This window comes from Amblyomma mixtum, chromosome 2, assembly GCF_055824585.1.
Source record: "Amblyomma mixtum isolate Tamu chromosome 2, ASM5582458v1, whole genome shotgun sequence".
NCBI classification, from domain to species: domain Eukaryota; kingdom Metazoa; phylum Arthropoda; class Arachnida; order Ixodida; family Ixodidae; genus Amblyomma; species Amblyomma mixtum.
Genome location: NC_143013.1, coordinates 191722735 through 191750650, shown reverse-complemented (window position 1 = coordinate 191750650; position 27916 = coordinate 191722735). Strand labels below are relative to the sequence as shown.

The 27916-nt window shown below is 48.9% G+C and overlaps 1 protein-coding gene, 1 long non-coding RNA gene and 2 pseudogenes across 2 annotated transcripts; 2 read left to right on the top strand and 2 right to left on the bottom strand.

The window, feature by feature from the left end:
* Positions 1-1214: 1214 nt before the first annotated feature.
* On the bottom strand, positions 1215-2228 carry LOC149361921 (uncharacterized). The gene is made up of 3 exons (XR_016288462.1): positions 2025-2228; positions 1738-1830; positions 1215-1606 (listed from the first exon to the last, which is right to left on the bottom strand). It is a non-coding gene; the product is annotated as an uncharacterized LOC149361921 (long non-coding RNA).
* Positions 2229-16659: 14431 nt separating this feature from the next.
* LOC149361920 (uncharacterized) lies at positions 16660-17504 on the bottom strand (annotated as a pseudogene).
* Positions 17505-19674: 2170 nt separating this feature from the next.
* On the top strand, positions 19675-21257 carry LOC149361919 (uncharacterized; annotated as a pseudogene).
* A 3780-nt stretch (positions 21258-25037) lies between these two features.
* Positions 25038-26586, top strand: LOC149361918 (uncharacterized; the record flags this gene model as incomplete). Its single annotated transcript, XM_089568184.1, has 4 exons — positions 25038-25124; positions 25203-25278; positions 25653-25832; positions 26546-26586. Coding segments are annotated over exons 1-4 (384 nt in total), but the record flags the coding sequence as incomplete, so codon positions are not given.
* Positions 26587-27916: the final 1330 nt, after the last annotated feature.

The window sequence follows — 27916 nt, the reverse complement described above, 5'->3', positions numbered from 1 at the left end:
CGATCACCTAAAAGTAACATGGGGTGTAATGGGATGCTTTCCCTGTAAAATGTTGTAAAATATTTCTTTCTTAGTTCTTCTAGTTTTATACATGAAATTAAAATGTGGTTCACTGTGAGTTCAGCACCACACATTTCACGGAGAGGTTTGTTTTGTTTGGTTAGCAGAAAGTTGTGCGTGAGGTGGGTGTGTCCAATGCGGAGCCGACATAAAATAACTTCGGTAAAACGTTCTTGATGCCTACATGATTGCCATTCCCCTAAAATGGGCTTAACAGAATGTAATTTGTTGTTTGCGTGCTCTTTCCATGCTGCCTGCCACTTATTTCTGAGTTTACTGTGGATAAACTTTAAGCAATCCCTGTGCGGTATGTTCACTTGCTTTACTTGGCCATTCCGGGCTTGTGCAGCGCATACATCTGCTTTTTCATTACCTACAATTCCAACATAGCTAGGAACCCAGCAGAATTTAATGTTATGCTTTTGTTTTGTGATTTTAACTATGTTATGTATGATGTTTCCTATTATGGGTTCAGTAGCATTCCTGGAGTGCAGTGCTTTCAGCATACTGAGGGAATCGGTGTAAATGATGCTATTTTTGATGTTCTCTCTTACTATTTTTTCTACAGCTACGAAGATGGCATAACACTCAGCAGTAAAAACTGATGCGCATTCTGGTAGTCGCATTAGCTGTTTATTTTTTTCTTGGAGTACTGCACTTCCAACATGACTTTCTGTTTTTGAGCCATCGGTATAAAATTCAATGTAGGTGTCATACTTTTCTTGTAGTGCAAGGAATTCCTGTAATATGTACTCGTTTGGCGTTTGCTTTTTGTCTAAATGTGTCATTGTGAAGTCACATACTGAAGGCAGGCTGTACCATGGTGGCAAATATTCATTCCTTTGTGCAATATTCGGTAGGGCATCTAGCACTGTTAGCTCTTCGCATTTTTCTTCAAAGCGCAGTAATGGTCTGATAGAGTGTGGTTTGTTGATGAATAATCTTTTAGATGGGCACTTGGTGACAATTGGATGGCAGAGATGTTTCGGAAGAGAACGGATTTTTAGGACATATGTGCATGTAAGGGCGATTCTTCGATCCTCAAGAGCGGCTTCATTAGTTTCAACGTAAAGGCTCACTACGGGTGATGTTCTGTATGCTCCAGATGATAGGCGCAGACCAAGATTATGAATGGGGTCTAATCTTTTTAACCCTTTACTGCACGATTTTTTATTTTATGATAAGATTATTTCAGGACATGCAGGCAGTCATAAAAATCACTATATGCACATGGAAATTTGATTCGCTGGTTATCAACATTTTTTATTGGCTGAAAAATGGTATGTTGCATATTTGCAACAATGTGCACAATGAAAACACCTTGCAAAGCTGAACACCGTTCTTGGTTAGAATGAAATACAAATAATGACCACTGAATCAACCACAGTAAAACGGTCATTTCATTGTGTGATACACGTAGAAGCAATTGCTCTTGTTTGTAGAGCAGAGATGAATGCCACAATGTCGTGCGTCAAATTTTCTTCCTCATCAGAGTGTGAACTTGATAAGCTTTCACTGTCAGTGAGGCTTCCACGTGGTTGAATATCTGAAGCATGAAAAAATTGACTATTGTGTGTAACGAAATTTTCATCACAAAATAAATACAGAGCAAATGAATAAACTGCAACGAATAAAAAAATGGTACTCTACGAACAAAAGCATACTCAAAGAACTTACACTCAGGGTCATCATCGCTTCCAGAAAGGTCACTGTCTTCGCTTTCTGAAGGAAGTGCTCGGCCATAGAACGTTTTAGCATCCATCGCCTGTTCTGTCAAGAAAAACAACCAAGGTGCACATTGTTGCATATGTGCAACATACCAACTTTAACGCGCCAGAAACAAAATATTGCATTATAAGAACGTTTTCTGCCTTACACACATTAACAATGATGCGTACTAAAGACTAAACAATTTCACTGCACATTATCCAGTTCAGAAAGGCATAAAAAACGGCAAAACTTACCGTTGTTACAGCACGTGAGCGCGCGAAGCATCCACCATGTTTGTTATGGCTGTGATTCCACTGAAGCAGGACAGATGGCAGCACACACGATGGCGCGCTTTTCAAACCTATGTTGCAGAAATGCAACAACGAGCACAGGAAGCTCCAACTCAGATTTCCTTTTGTTTTTGGAGCCATTTATGCTAATGTTGCATATATGCAACAACGTGCAGTAAAGGGTTAAGTAGGATGCTCTTGCCGAACAATATACTATGCACCCGTAGTCCAGCTTGGAGCACACCAGAGAGCGATATATTTGTAAAAGGCTTGCTCTATCGGACCCCCACCGCTTCCGTGAGAGCACTTTTAAGACATTGAGGGCTTGAGAAGCTTTCTTTTAAGGTTGTTAATGTGTGGTAGAAATGTGAGTTTCTTGTCGAAAGTTACGCCTAAAAATTTGTGTTCTTTTTTAATTGGGAGCGCAGTGTGATTCAGGTATAGATTGGGATCCACCTGTAGGCCTCGTCGCAATGAAAAAAGAACAGCTACTGTTTTTTGAGGAGAAAATTTAAATCCATTTCTGTCTGCCCAAGCACCTAGTTTATTTAGTGTGATTTGTATTTGTCTCTCACAGGTTGATATGCTGGAGGATGTGCATGCTATTTGTAGGTCATCTACATAAACTGAATACATTATGGACTTGGGTATTGCTTTAGCTAAGGAATTCATTTTTACTATGAAGAGTGTCCTGCTTAGAATACACCCCTGGGGTACGCCGTTCTCTTGGGTGAAAGTCATGGAGAGAGTTGCTCTTAGGCGGACTCGGAATGTGCGGTTAGCCAGGAAGTCATTCAAGCAGTTCAACATCCTGCCGCGGATACCTAGCTCCGCTAGGTCACGGAGGATGCCGAACTTCCACGTGGTATCGTAGGCCTTCTCCAAGTCGAAGAAGACCCCAATACAGTGCTGCTTGTGGATGAACGCTTCCCGGATGGTGTTGTCTAGGCGGACAAGGTGATCTGTGGTTGAGCATGCTTTCTTAAACCCACATTGGTGTGTATCTAATAGTTGCCGAGATTCAAGTATGAAGGTCAATCTAATGTTTATTACACTTTCGGAAGATTTAGCAATGCAGCTGGTGAGGGCTATTGGTCTGTAACTACTAGGACTTGTTGGTGGTTTTCCGGGTTTGAGAAAAGGTATTATGACTGCTTTTTTCCACTCGTCAGGTATATTTCCAGTTATCCAGATTTTATTAAAGAATTTTAACAGTGCCTCTACAGCAGCCTCGGAAGATGTGCAAGCATAGTGTAATGCACGTTGTCTGGTCCTGGTGCTGTCTTTTTTCCAGAAGTTAATACCTTATTTAATTCTTGTAGTGTGAGAGGCTGGTTGTAATCCTCATGTACACCTGCTCCAGATGGGAATTTTTGTTTTTCAGCTATTGCTTTGTGTTTCTGAAATGTGTTTGTGTAATTGGATGAGCTTGAAATCTCAGCAAAATGCTCGCCCAATATGTTGGCCTGTTCTTCTAAAGATGTTTGTGTCCCGGGTGCTGTCAAGAGAGGAAGTGTGAAAGGGGTATGGTCACCAGTAAATTTACGAACTTTTTCCCACATTTTCTTTGATGTTATTGAACTATTTATTGAGGAGACATATTTCTGCCAAGAGGTTTTCTCTGCATTTCTTCGCACATACCGCGCTCTGGCTTTTGCCTTCTTAAAGGTGAGTAGGTTCTCTGCAGTGGGATATCGACGCAGAGCGCTCCAGGCTTTGTTTTGTTGTTTTTTCGCTAATGTGCATTCTTTTGTCCACCACACTTTGTGTTTCTTTTGTGCAAGTCCTGTTGTTTGTGGTATGGCGAGTGTTGCGGCCGATATTATGCATTCAGTAAACTTCTCATTAATTTCATCCGTGCTAAGGTCGTCACAAAATTCCTTTTCCAGAGTGGCTCTTTTTTGTAAAAAGTGACCAGTCGGCGAGCTGAATTTTCCAGCGCCGTGGCCTTGTGGGGATGATTGGAGTGGATGATGAGAGCCTGATGACGGTAGGTAAGTGATCGCTGCCCATGGGGTCATTTAAAACATCCCATTTAAAATCGTTAAAAAGTAATGGTGATGCGAAAGCTAAATCGAGAGAGCTCATTTTTGCTGAGCTTGGACAGCAATATGTGGCTTTTCCCGTATTTAAAAGACAGATATTATTCGAAAGTATAAAATCTTCGATTGTTTGGCCTCTAGGGTCACAGCGTTCGCTTCCCCAAATTGGAGAGTGAGCGTTAAAATCGCCAACTACCAGAAATGGCTCCGGCAGTTCATCGATCAGGCCTTCTAGATCTTGGCATGTTAATGTGATGTGTGGGGGAAGATATACAGAACATATTGTTATGGTTTTGTAGCTGATGATGCTAACCGCAACCGCCTCAAGTTTTGTTTTCAGTTTGATTTCTTAAGCCGGAACGCCGCTTTGGATGATGATTGCGACGCCTCCCGAGAGTCTACTTGCCTGTTCGCGATCACGCCTAAAAGTTGTATAATGTTTTAAGATATTTGAATGTTGTGGACCAAGATTGGTCTCCTGGAGACATAGAGCTAGAGGCATCACTGACCCTAGAATATGAGTTATATCACTGTAGTTCCTCAACATTCCTCTACAGTTCCATTGACCCACAAATGTCATGTTTGTGTTTTTGGGTGGGAATGGAACAGAAGGAATTTACTGTTCTGGGCCCGTTACCGGGGTTCTATCTTTTCTTCGCTCGAGAGAGCCGGTCCGCCGCTGCAAAGCGGGCGGAGTGGTAGTTGTATCCATCACCTCACTAGAGGTGCTGGAGGAGCGCGAAGCCGCGGATGTGTTGGTGTCGGGCCTCCCCCGACGGGGGGAAGTCCTGTGGGATGCCGACCCATGGGCCGGCGCTCCCTGGCTTGGAGTTGGCAGAGCAGCTTTCGCTGTCCCTGCCTGGGGCGTGGGTGGCCCTGCTACAGGCGCAGTGGAACTGGCCTGGGCAGGTGCCGGAGTGCTGCGTGGTGCACCGCCCCGGCGCACCACGTCAGCAAAGTTTGTTTTTGTTGAGAACGTGAAGGTGTTCTTTGCGTGGTAGAGTTGTCTTGCTTCTTTGAAAGTTATGTTTTGTTTTGTTTTCATTGTTATGATTTCTTTCTCAGCCTTCCAAGAAGCACATGACCTAGAATATGCAGGATGATCACCATCGCAGTTTGCGCAGTGAACAGCTGCTCCTTCACAGTTCTCAGAAGCATGGTCTTTTGAGGCGCATTTAGCGCAAGTTTTGTGGCCACGGCAGCTCTGTGACCCATGTCCGTACCTTTGACAGTTGAAGCACCTTCGTGGATTCGGTATGTAATGACGTACATTTACTTTCAAATAGCCTGCTTCGATGGAGTCTGGAAGTGTGCTAGAGTTGAATGTCAGAACAATATGTTTCGTTGGGATTTCCTTGTCGTCTTTCCTTATTTTAATACGATGCACGTTTGTAACATTCTGGTCACTGAGACCCTCAAGGATTTCTTCCTCAGTGAGGCAGACAAAGTCTGCTTCGGAAATGACACCACGGACACTGTTCAAGGAACGGTGTGGAGTTATTGAGATTGGGGTTTCCCCGACTGACAATATGGTGGAGAGCTTGGAAAGTTGGCCGTTGTCTTTAAGCTCCAGAAGGAGGTCGCCACTAGGAATTTTTTTTAGCTTGTAACCTGTGCCCAAGGCATCGGTCAGGCCTTTCGCTACCAAGAATGGAGATATCGTTCGGGCAGTTTTATCTGTAGCTTCGCTGTGGAGCACTTGGAATTTGGTGAAAGTCACTTTAGATTTCTGGATATATTAAGCTGTCACATCGGTCCGCCCTCTTTTGAGAGGGCGATCTGGTTTGGAAAGGGGGGGGAGCCATAAAATTTGATGTTTTTCGGTCATTGTGCCAGCCACCCACCATGGAGTCTAACAAGGGGACGCGACAGGAACTAAAGAAAGTCCTGCCTACGCCAGCTGTACACCTTAACTATAACCTAATATGACTCAACTCAGGGTAGTTGGTCACACACAGTTAACCCTCGCCGCTAGGAAAAAGTGGAAAAAAATAAGAAGGGAGGAGGATACAGGAAAGTTGTAAGAAAGAAGATAGGAAAGTGAAAGATGGAGAGAAGAACAGGAAAAGGCGACTGCCAATTTCCCCCGGTCGGGTCAGGCCGGAGGTGCCGTCTACAGGAAGCTGGGGCCAAAGTGGTGTGTTGCTTCCGCCGGGGGGCCTTAAGGGTCCAAACGCTCGGCATTGGCTCAACCACCAGGATCCCCTTTTCCCCGGACACGGCGATGCCACGCACGGCTAAGCGCGGATGCTCGGGTCCGTGGTGACGCATTGTTCACCATCATCCCCCTGCGGGGATGTCCCTGCGGATGCTCGGGTTAACCCCTTGGTGTAGCCACTCACCAACGTCTGCATGCTGCAGACGCCCCCCTGCGGGGACCGTGTAGGGAGGGGCCTTAGGGCCTGCGGAGCTGGAGGTCCGCGCGGCATGTTTTGAGGGTGGTGGTGCAGAGCTAGCTGCTGCCACCAGGGGCACGGGTGGCCCTGCTCCAGGCTAACTGTGTGTGACCTGACCAGGTGCCGAAGGCCGTTGTGATGCTGTGCCCTGTTGCACCACAACGGAAAAGGAAGGTTTGTGCATCTATGTAACTCGTTTCCTTGCTTCCCTTAAGATTGTTTTCTTTTACTTTGACTGTCACAATTTTCTTTTTCTTGTCTCAAAACTTTGCATGATCGTGAGTACGCAGGATGGCTGCCCTTATATTTTAGACACGTGTGTGGCACAATTTCACATTTCTTCGAGTCGTGTTCATGGCATGCATATTTGGCGCATGTTAGTTTGCCCCGGCTGCTCTGAGAACTGTGGCCGTACCTTTGGCACTTGAAGCAAAGCAGCGTCCTATTTGGTATATATTGCATGAGTTGGCGTTTCATGTAGCCTATTTCTACGGAGTCTGGTAGGATGCTCAAGGGGAAAGTAAGGAAATGTGGCTTGTGGGTACTTGCTTATTTTCGTCTCTGATTTTTATCCTGTATATATTGGGCACAATTTGTTCGTTAAAACCTTCCAAAAGTTTTTCATCAGTTACATACTTGAGGTTATCATCCGAGATAACTCCCAAACAGTGCTCAACGAACAGTGTGTGCTTATTGTGATTTCTCCAAAGCATTTCACTTCTGACAGTTTTTCTTGTTGTTTGGTTTGGTTTATTGGGGTTTAACGTCCCGAAGCAACTCAGGCTATGAGGGACGCCGTAGTGAAGGGCTCCGGAAATTTCGACCTCCTGGGGTTCTTTAACGTGCACTGACATCGCACAGTACACGGGCCTCTAGAATTTCGCCTTCATCGAAATTCGGCCGCCGCGGCCGGGATCAAACCCGTGTCTTTCGGGTCAGCAGCCGAGCACCGTAACCACTGAGCCACCGCGGCGGGTTTTTCTTGTTTTTGGTTGTATAATATTTCTAAGCGAAGATCGCCGTTTGCCAGCTTCTTGATTTTTTATCCTTTTACGATTGTCAAGGTCCTGGTAACAATGAATGGCGAGTCGAGCAGTCTTGTCCTTATCTGCGCTGTGAACAAAGTAGAAGCGTGTGAAGAATGTTGCATTTTTGTTAATAATTTTGATGTCTCGGTGCGCCCTCTTTCGCAAGAGAGATCGGTATTAACAAAAAATGAGAGTCCATAAAAAATGTTTGATGTTCGGCAACAGTGCCAGCCACCCAACACGGAGCCCAACATGGGGACGAGACAGGAACTATAAAAAAGCACTGCCCACGCTACTATAACAAAATATGGCATGACATAGCGTCGTCAGCAACACAAGGTTGCTGACAAACCTGGCCACCAGGAAAAAGGAAAAGGTCAATAAGAAAGAAGGAGACAGGAAAGTTATAAGAAAGGAGATAGGAAAGTGAAAGATGGAAGGGAATACCGGAAAAGGCGACTGCCGATTTCCCTCGGTCGGGTCAGGCCGACGTTGCAGTCTACAGGAAGCTAGGGCCAAAGCGGTATGTTGCCTCCGCCGAGGGGCCTTAAAGGTCCAAACGCTCGGCATTGGTTCAACCACCAGGATCCCCTTTTCCCCGGACACAGCGATTACACACACGAGCGCGGGTGCTCGGTTCCGTGGTGACGCACTGTTCACCATCACCCCCCTGCGGAGATGTATGTACCTGCGGATGCTCGGGAACCCGTGGTGTCGTAACTGACCAACATCTGCCTGCAGCAAACGCCCCTGCGGAGAAAGAGAAAAAATATTTCGACGGATTTGTTTCGTTAGCTGCGCCTGTAAGCGATGCACGTAGGGCTCTTTTCTGAATTGTGAAAGCAAGTTATGTAACAGTAGTGCATCATGCGCAGAATCGCGCTGCAATGGAATAACACGCTAAAACAGAGGCACTCAAGGGAACAGACACGTCTAGACACCCATGCACAAAATACGGCTAGAGTCGGAAGAAACTTAAGTATATAGTGAAGTTCCGCCCACAATCAAGGCCGAAGCCCAGCATTCTTCCACGCCAAAAAGTAGTACCTTGTGAAAACTTTTGCTGTTACCCAAAACAAGAAGCTAATTAGAAGAAAAAAATTATAAGCTCAAGAATTTTGATACCCGGCTTGTTTGATAAACATAAATATTTAAAAAATAATTTTGTTTACTGTTTTGATTGCCTGCGGATTAATACAGGACGCCGCGAACCGTGGCGCAGTGTTAACAATTGTTTTCGTAAGTTGTATCCTGCCATGGTGTCCATGGTAGGATGCAACTTAAGACCTGCCTGTTAGACCTGCCTGGTCTCCACAGAAAATAAGGCATCACCTTTTTAGAACTGTGGAAGAACTACCGACAAAATGATGGCGAGCACAACACCAGATCTATTTTTTTTTTTAATTAGAGTACTGCTAACTCCAGGTTGGTCGGCAGCAATGTGGGATCTACATCTTTGAAGGACAAAAGAAAACCGAAGGACAAAAATATTGAACACGCCTAAAATAACATCACGGCACAGCACAAAACCCAACAAATACATTATGAACAAGCATAATAAATGTGGAAGGCTAGTGCAAAAGGCAACGCACAGAATTAAACTCAATATTCCTGCGTCTACTTCAACACATTCCGTCTTTTGCACTGGTGTTCCACAATGCATAGCCGACTCGGCCGGCTTTCTGCCTTACTCAAGCATATTATTACAGGATGTATGACCTTAAGTATGCATCGCTACAAATCAAGCCACAATCTCAGCAGAGTAATCCAAAATGCCGCCACACTCAAAAATGCATAATTACACAAATCATACTTGAAAAAAAAAAGGGAAATCTCGGTAAAATTATTACACATTATTTCAAACAAAAACCTCAAATTACTTTCTTATTGATCTCGAGTTTCATAATTGCAGGGCAGGTAACTCGCGTTCACCCGTGAAATCCGGTGCCAACTTGGCAGCGCTCTTTTGAAACTAACCATCCTTCACATCACGGCGATTTCAGTCTCTTATATCACACCGGAACCGCCTAACTTCAATCACCACGATAAGATGGCTTTGCTGGCGGAAGGAGAACGACGAAGCCACGTTAAAGCTAGCAATTGGCGTACACGTCTGCAGGCTCCCGCATGGGTGGTTCTCGCGCAAAATCCAATGAGGTCAAGATACTTACAGCAGTCGGTGGCCGAAGCAGACTTAACACTTGGTTCTTTAGACGCCGTGCATGTCAGGTGTGTACGCTAATTAACGCATAAGACTGGGACGAAAATCGGAGAAGTGCTTCTCCACGACAGCCGGAACGGCGAGCCGGCAGTGTCTACGGCAGCCTCTAAGATTGCATGCGCCCGCCTGCAACACGCCGTACCGCGGCAGATAACAATGCGAAGGAAAAGAAAAGTTTTGCAAACGACGTTCGCAAACGCGAAAGGCACGAAAGCGCTCAATCACCGCAAGTGCGTGCTTGGGGTGGTGTGTTGCCACCGGGCATACTGCCCGGTGGGCGCACATTCCGAAACGTGTCGATGAACAATTTTTGCTTGTACTTCTGGTTCGTAAAAGCTATCATACCGAGGCAACACCGCAGCAACCTGTCTTCTTCCTCTGCCTTTCGAGAAATGTGACAGGATGGTGGGGAATGAGTTGGTTCGGCTGTTTCTTGATGGCTCACTGGCGAACCAATCTGTTTTGTATCACTGTTCTGTTTCCACAGTGTGACACGGTTTAAGCGCTTAGCAAGCATTCGATCTCTTTTCACTGTGTTCGCCCCGCCCCACGAATATGACTACTGTCTTCCGCACTGAGCAGCATTCAGAGACAACGCTTCGTCTCAGCTACATCGATGGCCCTTCCACGAGGCTGCTTGTGCGCCACGTCGACGCTGGCGGCTTTATCTGTTATAGTAACTGTAACGGATGCTACTACGCAGGCGTTCATGATGCTGCGTATGCACTGATTTCAGTATGTTATCTTGACGAGCGTTTCAAGCCATTTGGCGGCGTCTCGTTCCGAACGCGCGCCACAGCTGACAACGAAGAAATCAGGATGAGTCGCGAAGCAGATGCAAAATAAATTTCACCGTTACGTCTCAAGCACAGCCCTATTGCGACCACCATTATTTATTGGGGAATTTTCAAGCTCCGCAACACCTCTCTCTAACACGCAGAGAAGATGCGTTCCGTTCAGTTACTATGACATGTGATCACAAGCACGAAACTAATGAACCACAGTGCTGGATAAAGAACGGTGTGGAGAGTTACTGTACAGCATCTATAAACGGAGGAAGGTGAAGAGTAAGGACGTAGCTTTGCGCTTCATATTGTCACGTGGTGGTGACTGCAGTCCGGCGAAAAGGAACACTGCGAGAATGTCTTCGAAATTAACTCTTTATTCGGGCTGACCAGCGCCCGCAAAGAACTGAATCACTCGGCGGCGGCGTAGCAACAAGCGTGCTTGGCGGTCGTCGAACAGAATGCCCGCCGCTGTCGGCCATGCTCTTTTTAAAGCTGATAGCGAGCATTCGAGATAAAGCTTGGGAAGTTACTAGAACATTCTGACACAAAGTAGAATCGGCTCCGCCTGGATGCGATCAATCCAGATAATTCTAGGCACGTCTTGCGTCACAAACGAAGTGATAAAGCGGCGTGCCGGCTGCCTTGAAGCATGAACAAATAAACACAACAAACAAACGCTACAAAGATTCGCGGCATTACTCCCCTCTCAAAGAAGCATCGACTCGAAGCTTAAGAACATAATGCGGCTATAAACAATCAAAAACGCATTGTGCAATAATAAACACCGAATGTGGAAACACTGCGTCCTTTAGCGTGCATTATAGGGCCTTAGGCGTACGACATGGACTACTTCTGGTCGTACGCGGCTTCGCTGGGATGCAGTCATTTGGTCAGGGACAACTTCATAGTCCAATTCACCTAGCCGACGAAGAACGTTGTACAGGTGCCCCAAAACTAATACGGAGCACGCGAGCGGTGGCCGAAATGGAAAAAACTGCATGCCAGCGCGCTCTCTCAGCAGCAGCTCTCTCAGGCGCTTTCAATACCTCATGCAAGGGTTTGTTGTTTGTCCGCGCCGTGTAGAAAGTGGCGTTCGGCAGGTTGCACTTTTTGCTTTTTCAGGAATGCCACCATTAGCAGCCTGCGAGACCGCCGTGGTTCGCTCTTCGCTTCGCGGCGAGTTTGTGACAATGAAAACAGAGCAAACTTCGCGAAGGATGCAGAAAGGGATGACGAGACACAGACACTGATATAACCATGGAACGTCTTACCCTGATCGTCTCCCTTTCTGCGTTCGCCATGAAGTTTGCGCTGCGTTTATCGTGATGGATAGGCTCACGATGTGTTCGTCGAGTTTGTGCGGGAGCTATAGAATACAGATGCTTCGTCCGTAGGTTTGGCAAGTGCGATCAACTTTTTTTGGTTCAAGGAAGTGCATGAAAAAAATATCAACATGTGTTGCCTTCGTTGTTTTCATTATAAATATAGGGGCTCAACAGTATAGCAACTGAACAAATTAAGGATCACTTCCCCTGGCACAAATCTGCTTTCTTACAATGGAGGAAAAAAATTCAGGGGGCACTTTGACTGTCTAAAGTGGGTAGAGGCGGAAGCGTTTTCCGCACCACCTTCGCTGTTTCTGTGGCACTGGTGGTGTCACATATAATTGAGTACTAATTACTAAGTGATGACAAATCACTAACTAATTGTTAATTACTGATTAATCCCTGAATACTAATTAACTGCTAATTAATGACGCTTAAGCTCCGCCTTTAGGAGTGGAACGCGACAGCGCGTTGTAGCGCTGCCAGGGAGTCCACGGAACGCCACCACCCCTTCGGCGCGATGCCTTGCCCTTTGAACGCAACGCTTTTTGAGGAAAGGAAATGGCGCAGTAATTCTCTGTCATCTCGGTGGACACCTGAACCGCACCGTAGAGGAAGGGAGGTGGGAGTGAAAGAAGATAGATAAAGAGGAGCCGTAATGAAGAACATGAAAATTGTATTTGAGGAAAGTAAATTACGCAGTAACGGTCTCACATATCTCAGTGGACACCCGTCAAAATTCAAGGGGGCACTTTTTTGACCTAAAGTGTGGTCACTGATGTGTGGTTAAGATGTTAAGCTTCGCCCCTAAGAGTGGAACGCGACAGCGTCTTGCAACGCTGCCAAGGAGTCCATAGAACGCCATCGCCCACTCGGTTCTACGCCTCGCTCGTCGGTAAATTGGTTTTTGAGAAAAGGAAATGTATCTGTCTCTCATTTGTCGGTGGACACCTAAACCTCGCCGGAAGGGAATGGAGGAGGATGAGAGTGAGTGAAGACACCGTATTCACTAGACGCGCCTTTGTTCATTCCAAACCATCGACCTAGCATGGCGGAGTGGATAGCGTGCTCGTCTCTCACGCCGAAGACCGGGGTTCGATTCCTGCGCTCGACCGATTTCTTAGTCGCTTTTATTTATATATATGGCCTGACTAGTAAAGCTAATTAAGCTAATTGGGTAATTAAGCAATTAACTAAGCTCAGTCCCACTTACTTGGAGCATCACTATACGATCCCTTCAATTGGTTGCATGGTTACTAGCCAAAGTGCAATTGGCCCCGTTTCAAATTCGCGCACTGTGACGTCACGATCGTTTCCACAAATTGAAAAGCGTGACATTTTCTGTCGACAACGGCTGCTTACAACGATGAGACATTAAAGGCTTCCGCCTTAAAAACGAGCCTGTCTCTCATTTAGTCGTCCCCTATCGGCTATATTTTGCAAATACGCAAGGAGAAAAGGGCAACAGGGTGGAGGCGATTAAAAAAACTTCCAAAGGCACTTTTCATGCAAACTCAAAGTTTAATGACGGGTGAAGCTCCCGCTCACGTTTATGACACCGACCATGCGCCGAGGAAGGGACCCGTATAATGAGTCGACGTATCCGGGTTGCTCTCGAAGGTTGTCCAGTGTAAGAAAGTGAATTTGTGTTGAAGAAAATGGTCTTGAATTATTAGCCCACTTGCTATGCCGTTGAGCACCTATTTTTATCAGACAGCACATGCATGCTATTTTTTTTATATGTCATGCGTTCCCTAGAGCTGTCAACGCATTTGCCAAAATGTTGCTCGAGTGCATATACTCGTCAGCGCACAAACTCGCCGCCATGTGTAGCACAAACTTCGGCTGTTCCGCACACAAAGCAACGCTGTTTCTGACGTAGCATAAAGCGCACAGTGCCGATGGCGAACTTTTCTGCACGGTTGGGACGAACAACAAACCATGAGGTATTGAAAGCGCCCCTGGCGGGCAGGGATGGCAACAGCGCAGCTTCGCTCGTGGCGGCGATAACGCGAGCATCAAGTTATCGAGATGGGTCAGCCGGATGTGCCGACGCCCCTCCGCTCTTTGCCGCGCATCTGCTGACAGAGCGCGCTGGCATGCAGTTTTTTTCATTTCGGCCACCGCTCGCGTGCTCCCTATTACTTTTGGGGCACCTGTACGGGCCGAAGTAGCGGCGCAAAAGCTTTTCACTCAATCCTCGGCGGCGAATGGGCGTCCAACCCCAGCCTCGGTCTCCTGGCTTGTATCCCGCGTTGCGTCTTCGTAGGTTGTAGCGTGAGGCGTCGGTCCGCTACTGGTCTTTGATCCTTATTCAGGCAAGACTTCGGGCTTCTGCGCGTTGTAGGTAGGCGGCAACGTGGACGTTATCTCCCTCGGTAACGTTCGGCAGCATGGAGTCCAGCGTGGTCGTGGCCTCTCTGCCATGGACGAGCCTTTTCATCGAAGTGCGCGAGGATCGGTGGGGACTGTAAAAGACGTCGAAGTTCCTTGAAGGCTTCCACTTGCAGCGCTTCCCATTTAAATGGCACCTCTGCCTTCGTCAGGTGGGTCAGTAGCTCGGCGATGCGCGAAAAGTCCTTCACAAATCGTCGGTAGTACGCGCACAGTCCGAGGAATCTGCGCACAGCTTTCTTATCGGCCGGTGGTGGAAACATTGCGATAGCAGCGGTCTTCTACGGGTCTGGCTATACTCCCTCCTTGCTAACGATGTGACCTAGAAACAGCAGCTTTTCATAGGCAAAGTGGCACTTCTCTGCTTTCAAAGTTAGGCCGGACGATTTGATTGCGTCTGTTTGGCTGTTTTAAGCCTTTTTAGGTGTTCCTCAAAGTTCGAGGCAAAGACAACGACGTCATCTAAATATACCAGACAAATCTGCCACTTCTGGCCTACCAGCACTGTATTCATTACTCGTTGAAATGTGGCTGGTGCGGAACAGAGACCAAATGGCATCACCTTGAACTCGAAGAGGCCATCTGGAGTGATGAATGCGGTCTTCTCGCGATCTCTTTCATCGACCTCAATTTACCAGCAGCCGCTCTTGAGGTCCATCGATGAGAAATACCTGGCGTTGCAGAGCCGGTCCAGTGTGTCGTCGATGCGAGGGAGGGGGTAGACGTCCTTCTTTGTGGTGTTGTTCAAGCGCCGGTAATCAACGCAGAATCGAAGTGCACAGTCCTTCTTTCTCACTAGAACAACAGGTGCCGCCCAGGGGACTTTGAAGGCTGAATAACGTCGTCGCGCAGCATTTCTTCCACTTGGTCCCTGATAGCTTGTCCTTCTCGCGGCGACACTCGGTAGGGGCTCTGGCGGAGAGGTCGGGCGTGCTGGTGGGTCATAATGCGATGCTCGGCAATCGGCGTTTGTCAGACCTTCGGCGATGACGAGAAGCACTCGCTGTACCTTCGAAGGAGATTGCGGATCTGGTCTTGTCTGTTCCGATGCAGGGCTGGGTTTATGTCGAAAGTGGGCGAATTCTCTTGGTCAGGCGAATCTTCTACGGATGGGTCGGGGAGCGCGAAGAAGTCTCGTACGTCGGATATTTCGTCGAGGAATGTCCTCGTCGTTCCTCTGTTAACGTGCCGGTATTCTTCGCTGAAGTTAGTCAGCAGTACATCGGCTTGTCCTTTGCGGAAATGTGCGATGCCTCTTACGAGGCTGATTCTTCGGTACAGAAGCAACTGCATGTTCCCCTCAATAATGGCTTCAGTGTTATTCGCTTCCGTGGCGCCTACGGTGATGATGACGCTTGAGCGGGGTGGGACACTCACTTATTCCTCCAGGACATTAAGCGCAACGTGATGTTCCGGAGTTCTCATCAACGGGATGGCCTCGTCCGTGGAAAGTGTGATCAATTCTTGGATCGCAGGTCGATGCTCTCTTGATGCTCATTAAGGAAATCCATGCCCAAGATCACTTCGCGAGAATATTGGCTTAGCATACGAAGGTCGCGGGATAGGTATGTCCCTTGAGAGTTACTGGCGCTGTGCATCGTCCTGATGGCGTAATGAGGTGGCCCCCTGCGATGCGAATTTGTGGGCCGTCCCAAGCGGTCGTTACTTTCCTCAGCTGCACAGCGAATGGTCCGCTCATCACCGAATAATCAGCTCCTGTGTCGACTAGAGCGGTGACTTTCCGGCCGTCGATAACCACTTCTAAGTCGGATGTCCTGGCTGTGGAGTTGCACGTCGTCCTCGGTGTCGGGCTACGGCTTCGTCGGGTATGTGAATTGAAGATGGGGCGTTTGGTCGAAGCTTTTCTTCATGGCGGCGTCGTTTTGAAGATGGTTCGCGTCGTGGTCGAGGTTGTCGTTGTATGCGGCGTGGGCGTAGTGGGTGCGGCGTCTTCATATGATGCGGTCGCTGGAGGATCTCCGTCATTTCCTCGGCAAGCAACTTGACCTCCATAGGTTGCTTTGTTTAGTTTCCCCTGCGAGGGCTGGGGACCTTCCTCGGACAGCAGCGGCGTAGCTGTGGCCCGGTGATGCAAAGCGTGCGGGGGACGGTGACGGGCAGCGGGAAAGACGGCTTGACGACACGTACTCCCCTCTGCGCAGGTAGTCGTCGATTTCCCGTGGTCGCTGGCCGGGGAGCGGTCGTGGGGCGTCGATGGCGAAACCTCGCAGGCCGATGCGTCTGTACGGGAGGTGGCGAAGTATGTGCCCGACATGATCACAATGGAAACAGAGTGGGCGGTTGTCGGAAGTCCTCCACTGGTCGCATTTCCTAGTTCCGTTGCTTCGCTCGTAAGGTGGGCGGGCGGGAGGAAGAGGTCGTCGTTCTTGTAGAGCTGGTGACTGTCAAAGAGGGCTTGGTCGGTCTCGTCGGGGCGCAGGACTGCGTAGAGCGTGGGCGTAGTTCATGGCTTCAACTTCCGTTGGTGTCGTCTGTGACGGGGAGCCAATTGCATGCTGTACTTCTTCGCGGATGATGTCCGTGAGCGACGCCACCTGAGTCTGCTGCGTCTGCTGAGTTGGGGATGGCAGTAGACGACGAAGTTCTTCGCGAACAATTTCGTGTATCGAATCTTGCAGCTCATCCCCGCTTGCAAGAGTATCTTCTGGGGGGCTTGCCGTGAGTACTTGAAGTGGTCGATTGTAGTGACGGGTCCTGGCGTCAAGGGTCTTTTCAATGGTGGAAGCTTCAACTAAAACTCGGTGAGGGTTTTTGGAGGGTCTCGGATCAAACCTGTGAACAGTTCCTCGTTTACGCCACGCATCAGAAAGTTGAGATTCTTTTCCTCAGTCATGTCAGGGTTGGAACGCGTGAAAAGGCGTTTCATTTCTTCCACATACACAGTCACAGTCTCGTTTGGGAGCTGAATTCGTGACTGCAGCAGGAGCTCCGCTCTTTCCTTCCGTACAACGCTAGTGAACGTACCCACTAACTGCTTCTTGAAGGTCGCCCAAGTCGTGAGGGAAGATTCGTGGTTTTCAGACCACGTTCTCGCAGTGACATCCAAAGCAAAATAAACGTATCGTAGCTTGGTGCTGTCGTCCCAGGCGTTCAGCGCTGCCACACGGTCGTACATGTCCAGCCAGTCTTCTACATCCTCGTGTGGTTCTCCACAGAAAGACGGAGGCTCACAGGGCTGGCGAAGCACCACGGGCGTTGGCTGTGCACCAGATTTCATTATGAGGGGCATAGCTGGATAGCAGGTCAGCACCTCCACCAGATGTCACGTGGTGGAGACTGCAGTCCGGCGAACAGGAACACAGCGAGAATGTCTTCGAAACATAACTCTTTATTCGGGCTGACTTGCGCCCTCAAAGAACTGAATCACTCGGCGGCGGCGTAGCAACAAGCGTGCTCGGCGGTCGTCGAACAGAATGCCCGCTGATGTCGGCCGTGCTCTTTTTAAAGCTGATAGCCAACATTCTAGATAAAGCTTGGGAGGTTACTAGAACATTCTGGCACAAAGTAGAATCGGCTCCGCTGGATGCAATCAATCGAGATAATTCTATGCGCGTCTTGCGTCACAAACGAAGTTATAAAGCGGCGTGCCGGCAGCCTTGAAGCGTGAACAAATAAATACAACAAACAAACGCTACAAAGATTCGCGGCAATATACAGTACGCATTGCTCATCTTGATGAACAATTTAGTTCAAAAGCTGTAAACGCAGTCTTAGTGGCAATGCGGGAAGAAACGGTTAACAGGCGCTTGTGCTGGTGAACTAATTCAGCGCTAGTGTTTCCGTATCACTAAGCAACGTTTGTTTTTTGTTGCTTGTATCGTAGGTGATGCGCATAAATTCTGATCACGTCACCACGGACTACGCGGAGGCCTGCGACCTTCCTCTATGAGACCCCCACTACGCATCGTCTCTCAGTGCCATGTGCAGCTTGTGGGGTTTAAAAGGGGAGATAATTACTCTCTCCCCGCTTAACCGCGGCTGACCCAGTTCAAAACCGCGCGGATCCCACCCCGTGGTCGCGAGCGCAACCGAGCGCAAGCCGACCACGGCGGGCCTTGTTCTGCGGGAACAAAGGAACGACACTTTGGCTGACAAAAACAAGGCATTTATTGCTATAACAACAAAATACACTGAGGAATCGAGGACGTCCTACTCCCCGGCACGGTTACGAGCGAAAGTTCGCCCACGCTAGGGCAAAGGGGAAGCTCCAAGGCCCGACGGGACGGGGTGGCGGGAGCATGTTCCGACCACGAGGCGCCCGCGGCGAAGAGCGGAGCCGCGCGCGACAGGTCCGTGCGCTTTCCCGATACCGAGCAGAAGAGACCCGTCTCTCCCCGCGCGCGCGAAGCAAAATGCCATCCGTGGCGCTAGTGTCGCTGCGACGCGAGCGCCATCCCCTGTTGGTTAAAGTAACACAACTGAGACGTGTGCCTTGCGGGTAGCTAATCACAGTTGGGGGTGCATTGTGAGAAAGCGAACCAGAGGGGACGAAGGCGTCCCCACATCCCCCCAATCTTAAATAGACCCACGCGCCTGCAAGTAACATGCTATGGAGTAGTCTCCTGGTCTTCATGCATTTGGGGCAGGTCTTGCAGCGGAGGTCACGCCGACAACGTGCACGCAGTCTTCCGCGGTATTCCGAAGGCGGCGTGAAGGTCTCCGCTGGGACGACTCGGATGGCCCGCGGAGTACGTGTCCGCAGGCCTGTGAAGAGGAGGGCCGGTCGACCACTGCAGGCCAGGATTCAGCAGTAGTCGCCAGAGTAACAGCAGCCGGAGGTGGCTGCTGTCTGGTCTCGCCACGGCTGCCCCGGATGGATACGGCGGACAGGATACAGGCCGCTCCGTCGCAGCAGGCGGCAGCAAGACGATGTGCATAGGACAGCAAGCCGGAGTGGCTCCACTGGATCTGCAAGATTTCCGAAACACACTACGCATGCCTTTAACGTAGGTCATGGGAGGGGAAACGGCGTCCACAAGGGCCTCGTGGCTCAATGCTCAACTCGCTAGCAAAACGTGTCGAGCGGTTACAAAACGGGTGGGCAGCAAAGTGCGTCCCCTCCTCTCAACACCATGGTCCGGTGGTCGTGCCTCTTCCGACATGGTGCAGGAAGCTCTGAAAAGCCTTAGGCCTCACTGCTATTGTGAAACCGACCCTCAACAAAAGAAAGACCCGGAACGAGTTTCGTGCGCGCAGCCGCGAAGAGACATCAGGTCTCTTCGATTTCGCAGCACCAGCTGCACCAGTTCAAAGGGTGCAGCACCGTTGTCCTCGTTTTTCCGGTGCCGCGCGCGCTCTGCACTTTTTTCTTTGTTATGTCAAGGTGCAGGCCTGGTTCTGCACGGGTTCTCGGCCGCCGTGCGCCACCAGCTTGAGGAGAGGTGTCAAAGAAGTTCAAGATGGCGTGCTACATACCGCCCAAACCCGAGCTGACGACGCTGAAGCTCGTTCTCCAAGGTGTCGAGAAGGAAGTTCGTTTGGTTCGCAACCAGTATGGTTCAGCCATGGAGAACTCGGATGGTTATGTATACCAGGCATCAGGTAAGTGAAGCTAGCTGCATGCTGGCGTTAAACACGTGGTTAGCTGTCAGAAGGGGTGGTTTTGCACGTGTAGCAGTAGACGTGTAGACTACGATTGTCGCTTGTTTTAGGTGCTGCTTATCATTCTGGAATGTCATGGTGTGCTGCTTAGACACTTCAAATGTTTGTCTTTGTCTTTTTAGACGGGCAGTGTGTCACGCTGCGGTTCGCGGCCAGCGATGAGGACTTTCCCCCTCCAGCGCAGCCTCCGACACCAGTTTCCGCCATCGAAAATGACGATGGGCGCCCGCTAGCCCCTCTTTGTCAAGAAGCGTCCGCTGAAGACGCAGAACTATGGGGTAGCCGAAAAATCAACTTCTTCCTCTGCAAAGACTCGGAGATGAAGGACGTGGTTGGGAAAACTAGAGCCCTCGGGTATGATATCCTTCATGTTCAAAATAACAGTTTGTGCAAAAGAGAAATGTACTTACAGTGGCACTGGGCATAGTTTCTCGGATTACTAGTCTCAATGTTGCTGTAATGTTCTCCAGATTACCCCGCGGTGTATGCCTTGCAGCTTGGTACACGACTTTTTATCATACACTGAGTGCTTGCAGTGTGTGGCAGCCGAAATGCAAATATTCTGATAATAGAATACTTGATAGCAGCGAACTTGTAGTATAAAAATACTAAGGAAACACTGTGCAGCCCTTGTATGCAGGACCTGGCAAGAGCTACTGTGAAAAGGTTGATTTATGTGTTTTGCTCTAAACTATGCTCTCTTTTTGTTTTAGAACGCGAAAACTTTTGTGACTAAAGCTTGAAGAACTTGTAACCAAGGAGTTCAACTGCAACCCGACTGCCACTCAAGTCCAAAATAGATTTAAATCGCTGGACCGGGCATATAAACGGTAAAAAAAGGAGAACAGTTCATCTGGGTACCATCGTGTGAGCTGTGCATACGAGCAGTAAGTTCCAATTGTTTCTTAGCCTATTCAGTGGCTTAATCATTTGTGCATCACACAGAGAGCTGGCTGACATTCTTGAGAAGCAGCACAGCGTGAACCCCACATTGCTGTTGGAGCCTGGGGCAACAATACTCCCAAGTGGGAACCCAGGGTGAGGAAGACGCATATAGTTTGTGCAAAACCCGGGAAGTGAAGTGGTATCTGTTTGTGTATATTTTAAACAGAGGAAGCACGACAGATTGAACATCTGCCAGCACCAACCGAGGATGACAGAGCACCAAAGAGGAAGCGCCACAGCTGCTCTATGCTTGCTACCCTCCTAGAAGCCCTTAGAAAAAATTGGGGAGGTAAGAAAAAAACAAGAGCAGGCTTGAGCTGAGCAGTTTGAAGCTCGAAAGAGGTGGGAAGACGCCAAGGCCAAGCGGCATGAAGAACCAATGGCTCGGTTTGACCGCCTAGCTGATTTATTGGCTAAGCAACAAGATCAACAATAAAGTTTCTACAAAAGCACTGCACGCTCAACTTTCATTTCAAAAACATTGCTCATATATGGGCCAATATATTATGAAAAACACGTGTGATTACCCGCCACTGAGCTTAAGATATCTAGCACTGCTCTTTGGCAATGTACTCTCTGAGAAAGCGGCTGTAGTCAGGCAGGCTGCAGTCAAAGGCCCCTTCAGAGTCGTCGTTGCCCACATCTTCCTGTGGCAATGACGTCGTCTCTAGGAGGAAGTCTCTCTCGTCGTTGCATAGGTTGTGCAGCACACATGCGGCCATGACAACATAGCGGCTCTGCGCAACACTTTTGGCATCCACATGATACAGCCTCCTGAATCACTGCAATAAAACGGAGAGTTGAGCTAGTTGGTACATGTTTCTTGGAAAAAACAGCGCTAAACGAAAGGACAACGAAAAACGACAACGATCATTAAGGGGGGCTCCGTCGTCAAACTTGGCCTTGCATTACAGGAACTGTTCCCAGAATAACCAACCTGATTCTTCTGAAAAATCATGTACCCCCATTTTTAACGAAACTAAGATTCTGTACAAACACAAAGATAAACTAACACGTGAAATCAGTGAAGCCTTTCATATTAAAAAAAAACAGTGACTCGTGCGTAAGCATCCCCTCTGTAACAGTTCATGACTGTGAACTGAAGTATCTGGATCCAGGTGATTGATGTATCACTGTAGCTTTTGGTGTTGCCATGCGTTCTTGGTTGTCATTGGAGTATATATTGCGTGTTGTTCCTAATAAAGCCTTCAGTTGATAGTCAGCGCCGGTCCTGTTGTACTCTTTTTCGTTGTCCTTTCGTTTAGCGCTGTTTTTTCCAAGATCCTGAATCACTGCTTCAGCATCTCAGAAGGGTTTTCGATTGACACTCTTTGTTGACTGTGTCGCCTATTAAAGTTTCTTTTCTATGATGGAAAAGGGCCCTCATTATCCCTGAACGGTGTCATTAACCAAGGCGTCAAGGGGTACGCACTGTCCCCGAGAATATAGCTTTCACCGCATTCCAAGGCTGCACGTGCGAAAAACGGGATTTCCCTTAGTACGCGGGCGTCGTGCACTGAGCCCGGAAAGCCTATGAACACATTCAGGAACTTGTTCCTGTCGTCACATATTCCCTGTAGGATGATGGATGGCCACTTCTTGCGGTTGAAGTACGGCTGCGCAGATTCGCTAGGGGTTAGGATCAGGATGTGCGACCCGTCTATGCAGCCGATGGCGTTCTTTGGGCCCTTGCCATCGCTCTTGGCGAGGAAACCGGCCTTGATGCGGTTCATCTCCACACTACTGGGCCAGCATATAACTTCACCGCCAATAGCGTGCAGGAAGTGGATGGCCCGTGTCAACCAAGCGTGCACGGATGACTCGGTAACATCGAACTTGTCGCCTATGGCATACACTGGCATCTGGGACCTGATGTATACCAGTGCAACGAGGAATGTTTTTTCGGCAGATATTTGTTTACGACCTTGCACTGCGCTTGGATAGAAGGCCGAAGCCCTGAATTTACCACTGATCCAGTCAAAAGTCTCCCTGGAGAGCCTTAAGAGCCTTTTAAACTCGTACTCGTCGTACCTGTTGATAACGTCCTCGTAGCCAAGCACACGAGTGGCATCTTGCCGCACCAACGCGCACGCAACCAAAATGCACACTTCGTCAAACTCATCGTCGCAGTCGTCGTTGGAGTCGTCATGAAAGTCAATGTAGTCATAGTCGTCGCTTTCAGCGTCGAGCAGCTCCAAAGTGGCTTCAAAAAGGGCCATTACGGTGGTGCTACGGCAAGCGATACGGACGAATTGACGGTGCACTCCACGCACCCTGACCGAGCTTATGCTAGGCCTACACTTGTGTCCTCGTTTTGGCAGCGCTGGTGTTGCTGGTGTCGCCGCTGCACTTGAACTGGCGCTGCACGTTGGCGGCACCGCTGCGGCACTTATCAGAACTGGTGCAGCCAGTGCAAGCCAAATCGAAGAGACCTATCAGCTCTGTGGGGTGGTCCTACCCCGCTCACTGCATGAAGCAGCTTCTGAGCGGTCGGTACCCACCGTATCGGACGGTGTCGGAGCGCCCGGTGCCAAGCTGCAATACCAGCCAGCTCATAGCGGCACCCGTGGCCTCAGGCCACCCAGCTCCTGGAGCCGCGACTCCCAGAGCCGAAAACGAGACAGCGAGAAAATCTATAGAGAAAAATCGGACCACCCACGCGGCTTCCGTACTCACTCGCTTCGGGCTCGGCAACTCTGCGGGCGCTAGGCCACGCGCTCCCTCGATGCGGACCAAGTGGTTCTCCTGCTGAAGAAACTCCCGAGAAAACTTGAGAAAACATGTCGAAAAGTTCAAACATGCTGCAGCGCAATACACCTCGCACTCAAGAAAGCATGCCGCATGTCCTAGCGATCAAAATTCACACTAGGCCTAGCACTTGTCAAGTCCAGACAAAGAGAGTTCATCGAACCGAACAGACAGTCGTCCAATGTTCCAAGACAGGCCCCACGTTGGGCTGCGAGATGTGGGGTTTAATGGGGAAGATAAATGCGTTCTCCCAAATAACCGCGGCTGAACGAGATCAAAACTATGCGGACCCCACCCCGTGGTCGCGTACGCTACCGAGTGCACGGCGGCCATGGCGGACCTTGCTCTACGGGAACAAAGGAACGACACACTGGCTTACACAAACAAGGCATTTATTGCTATAACAACAATAACGACAGCTAGCAACAAAATACAATGAGGAATCGAGAATGTCATACTCACCAGCACGATTACGAGCGAACGTTCGCCCACGCTAGGGCAAAGGGGAAGCTCCGAGGCCACACGGGAAGGGGTGGCGGGAGCATGTTCCGACCACGAAGCGCCCGCGGCGAAGAGCGGAGCCGCGCGCGACAGGTCCGTGCGCTTTCCCGCTCCCACGGAGAAGAGACCCGTCTCTCCCCCGCGCGCGCGCAGCAAAACGTCATCCGTGGCGCTAGTGTCGCTGCGCCGCGAGCGCCCTCCCCTGTTGGTTAAAGGGGTGGAGGCACCAAATTTTGAGGCTATAAAAAGCCTGTTATTGGATTCCTCTGTACACAAGGGCACTCACAGCCAGATATTGGACACAACAAACGTTTAAAAGATATTTTAATTCGGTTCCAAAGATTACCTAAATGCTCACTCTCGCAATCTATGCCCATCGCTAGCGCAATCAACGCTGACGTCACAACGGGGGAAATATAACAGAAGTTTTAGTGACGTCACATTAAAATACTGTGACGTAGATGAGCGGGGCACAGCTAGCACAGCCGCAGCCATGAGGCACGAGTGACGAGCCGCGTGAGCGCAGCTGACGCACCTGCGAGCTTCATTTGCTGCGAGCCGCCACTCGTTCGGTTATTTTTCTGAACTTATTCCCGAACTAGCCAGGCTTACTGGAATTTCGCAAAGTGCTTCGCATCCTCACGCGAACCCGCGAAGGCGATATTAGCGTGCGATCGTGCTCGTGTTGGGACAACCGGACGATTGCTCGCGCAACGACCGTCATGCCTTTGAATTACTGTGCGGTGGACTTCTGCTCCAGCAAATCCGGAGACCCTGTGAGTTTTCACAAGTTCCCCCGGGACGATGCGCAAAGAAACGCCAGGATAGACTTTGTTCGGGCTACTGGGCGGCACTATTGGACGCCGGGCAGATCGAGCATGCTTTGCTCTCTGCACTTCTGCTCGGACTCGTACGAGCACAAGTATGCGGCCAATTTCGGGATTCCGAAGAAGCGTTGTCTCATGCCATGCCCGGTGCCGTGCCGATGGTGTATCCCACTGCTGCACAACGTCTCCTACCGCCTGTAAGCGGAGCAACAGCGCCAAAGCGTCAGGTTTGTATTACATCCGATTGTCTGCGGGCACCTTCATTGAGAGCGGCGGTAATGCTGGCGTATTGATGTTTTGCGCAGTGTGTAGCTGAGGTTGGCAGCGATGATGGTGGTCTCTGCGAGGAAGCGGCCATGGAAGAGCAATCTTCGAGCGCAGGTATTACTTTTCCTTGGATCAGTTTCGTTGTAAGCCTCAATCGCACTGTTATGTTCACTGTCGAAAAATGGAACTCAAAATCATAGAGACGGTCGTTGTTAACAAGTACGATTACCGATTCCCCTACGTCGGCTAGACCACTTACAGAATAGTGCTGTGTCATTAATCTTAAATCTTCTTGGCATGTTCAATGTGGCTCATGTGTGATTTTATGGGAAATATGGATGGAATTATCTGTACTAATGGAAATGAGTGAACAGTGCGCCTGATGGACCAATCACTAACGTGATAGTTGGAGGCATGTCACATACGGTGTGCGCTTTGTGTGTAAAACTTGCCTTCAAGACTTCTCTGATAATCATATTTTGGTCCAGCACTTGGTCATCATCTGGACATATCACCACCACGCGGAGCCACAGCGGGCATTGAGTGCAGTACACGCGATGCCCAGACTGAGTGCACTGTGCAAGTGTCAGTGAAGGCGACACAAGCTACAGTGCGTCCAGAAATGAAAAGTATTGGTGTGCAGACAGACAGTGCAACCCGGACTGTGGGTGAGTATGAAATCTCTCCGGGAAAATCTGGCGGTGGCTGTGTGTTGTATACTACCTTTGCTCCTGACAGTACACATCATGTTTCTACTTTAATTCCATAATGTGCTCAAGAGAAGTATCAAGGGATGTGGACAATTTATTTCTGAATAGCTTTGGCCAGGGAGTGTGATTTAGTCGATTTTTTGAACAATCTGTGAACTGACGACTTTGATGGTAGGTTTTTTATTGTAATGTGGCCATAGAGAGTACTGTTTTAGTGTGCAGTTCTCTCAAGCAACAGGCTTAGTGCAGATGTTTCTTTTCGCTGTGGAAAACTTTTTTTATAAGCAAGTGTTAAACAAGTAGCACCACAACTGTACAGTCATACAATTTATTACAGTGAACTCTCCAGTATGTGGCAAGTAGCCTTGAGAGCTACTTGTGGCGATACGCGACGGCTGCTTTCTGCAACTTGATGGAAGGGTTATGCCGCCTTGCCTGCTTCCGGCGAGCTGTGAGACACACCTCCCTTTCCACTCTGTTTATGAAAGCGGCTGCCACATATCACCACAAGTAGGGTTCGAGGCTATCTGTCACGCACTCCCATGTTCACGCTCATAAATTTCATGACTGTACTTGTTGCAAAATGCACGCTTTTCACAGAGCTGTTGTGCTCCTACATTCTTCAGTATCAACATGTGCACATCCATAGCCCGCCTAACCTTCGATTCCAGAATGTCAAACCGAGTGTGAATTTGCGGACATTGTGCTCTCGGAGGACCAACAGCCGAGGTGCTCAACCCCACAGCCACCAACACCAGAGCCATCGGAGTTGTCACTGACTTTTCAGGATGACCCAATGGACATTACGTATGAGCCATCTTTGGAGAATTCGGCAGCGTAAGTGTGCCTCATGGCTCGAAGCTGATTTTTCTTTCCATGCATGGCTTACGGAATTCAAAATGTTTGGTCAAAATAGGTAGTTTAACTGTAAAAGTTTTTCGAGATATTCACTTCAGAAAGTTAATTTTCAAGTAGTACCTCTTAAAAACCTTGACATCTGAAGGAAAGGTGTGAAAGATGCTGCATGGAAACAAAGCAATTGTGTTAAATGGAACATACATTCGCTTTACAGTTCTCTTGTTGAACCACGTCCTCGAAAAATCATTGTGTTCGAGCAAAGCCTCCTGGACCTTGTGAAGTTTTGCAGGAAATGCCACCTTCCTGCACAGTCATCAGTAGAGGTATGGAAATACTTTTTGTCTTTTAGAGCAAACAGCAAGCTTTTCTGGAATGGACCTTTTTTGAGGGATGTGTATGCGGCACACCTCTTCTCCCATCCGTCATTGTTGTCACCCATGCCGTCCGTAAATGGGAAAGAGTTATGAAGCAAAATCTTCACTACGGGACTTCGTGCTTCGATCACTAGGTGCCCAGTTTTGACCTTCACCTGAGTTAGACGTCAGACTATGAAAAAGCGAGTGTTCATGAAAGCTGAGCGCGCATTTCTCTCGCACATCAGAGCTGGTCGAGTGTAAGAGTGTCGGTGCTCGCGACAAACTCTTGCTGCTCAGGAAGGCATTGACTAACGAGGGGGACTCTAGACCAAGCACGCTTGAAGGCACGTAGCAGACGAGCACTTCCTCAGACTTGAAGGCTTTTTGTATTGTGATTATTGGCAGGACGTTCTTGGCCGAGTAATCACACTTTGCAAAAAGTACAGTCATGTCCTCAGCGTTAGCGAGTAGTGTTCGCACCTTCTCGAACTTTTCACCTTTAGCTGTGGTCTCCGCGAATTGTTCGATTACTTTCCAGTAAGCAAGAACATCAGTGAGTGCTTGAAAAAAATAGTACCTGCGCATAGGAATCACTGTGGCCAGTTGCTGAACTGGCAATCCAAGGGACGTGCAGGCAACATGAAATTCACGGCATGCCCCCCTGGAGCCTGTAAGCATTGCTGGTACATGAACAGCCAATTCTCTCACAGCACTGAAAGATGGCATCTTCATAGACTCCGTCACAACAACGTTCAAAAGATGACAAATCTCTCTTATGGGCACCGCGACAAATTCTCAACATGACTCGTTAAGTTCGGCAGTCATTTC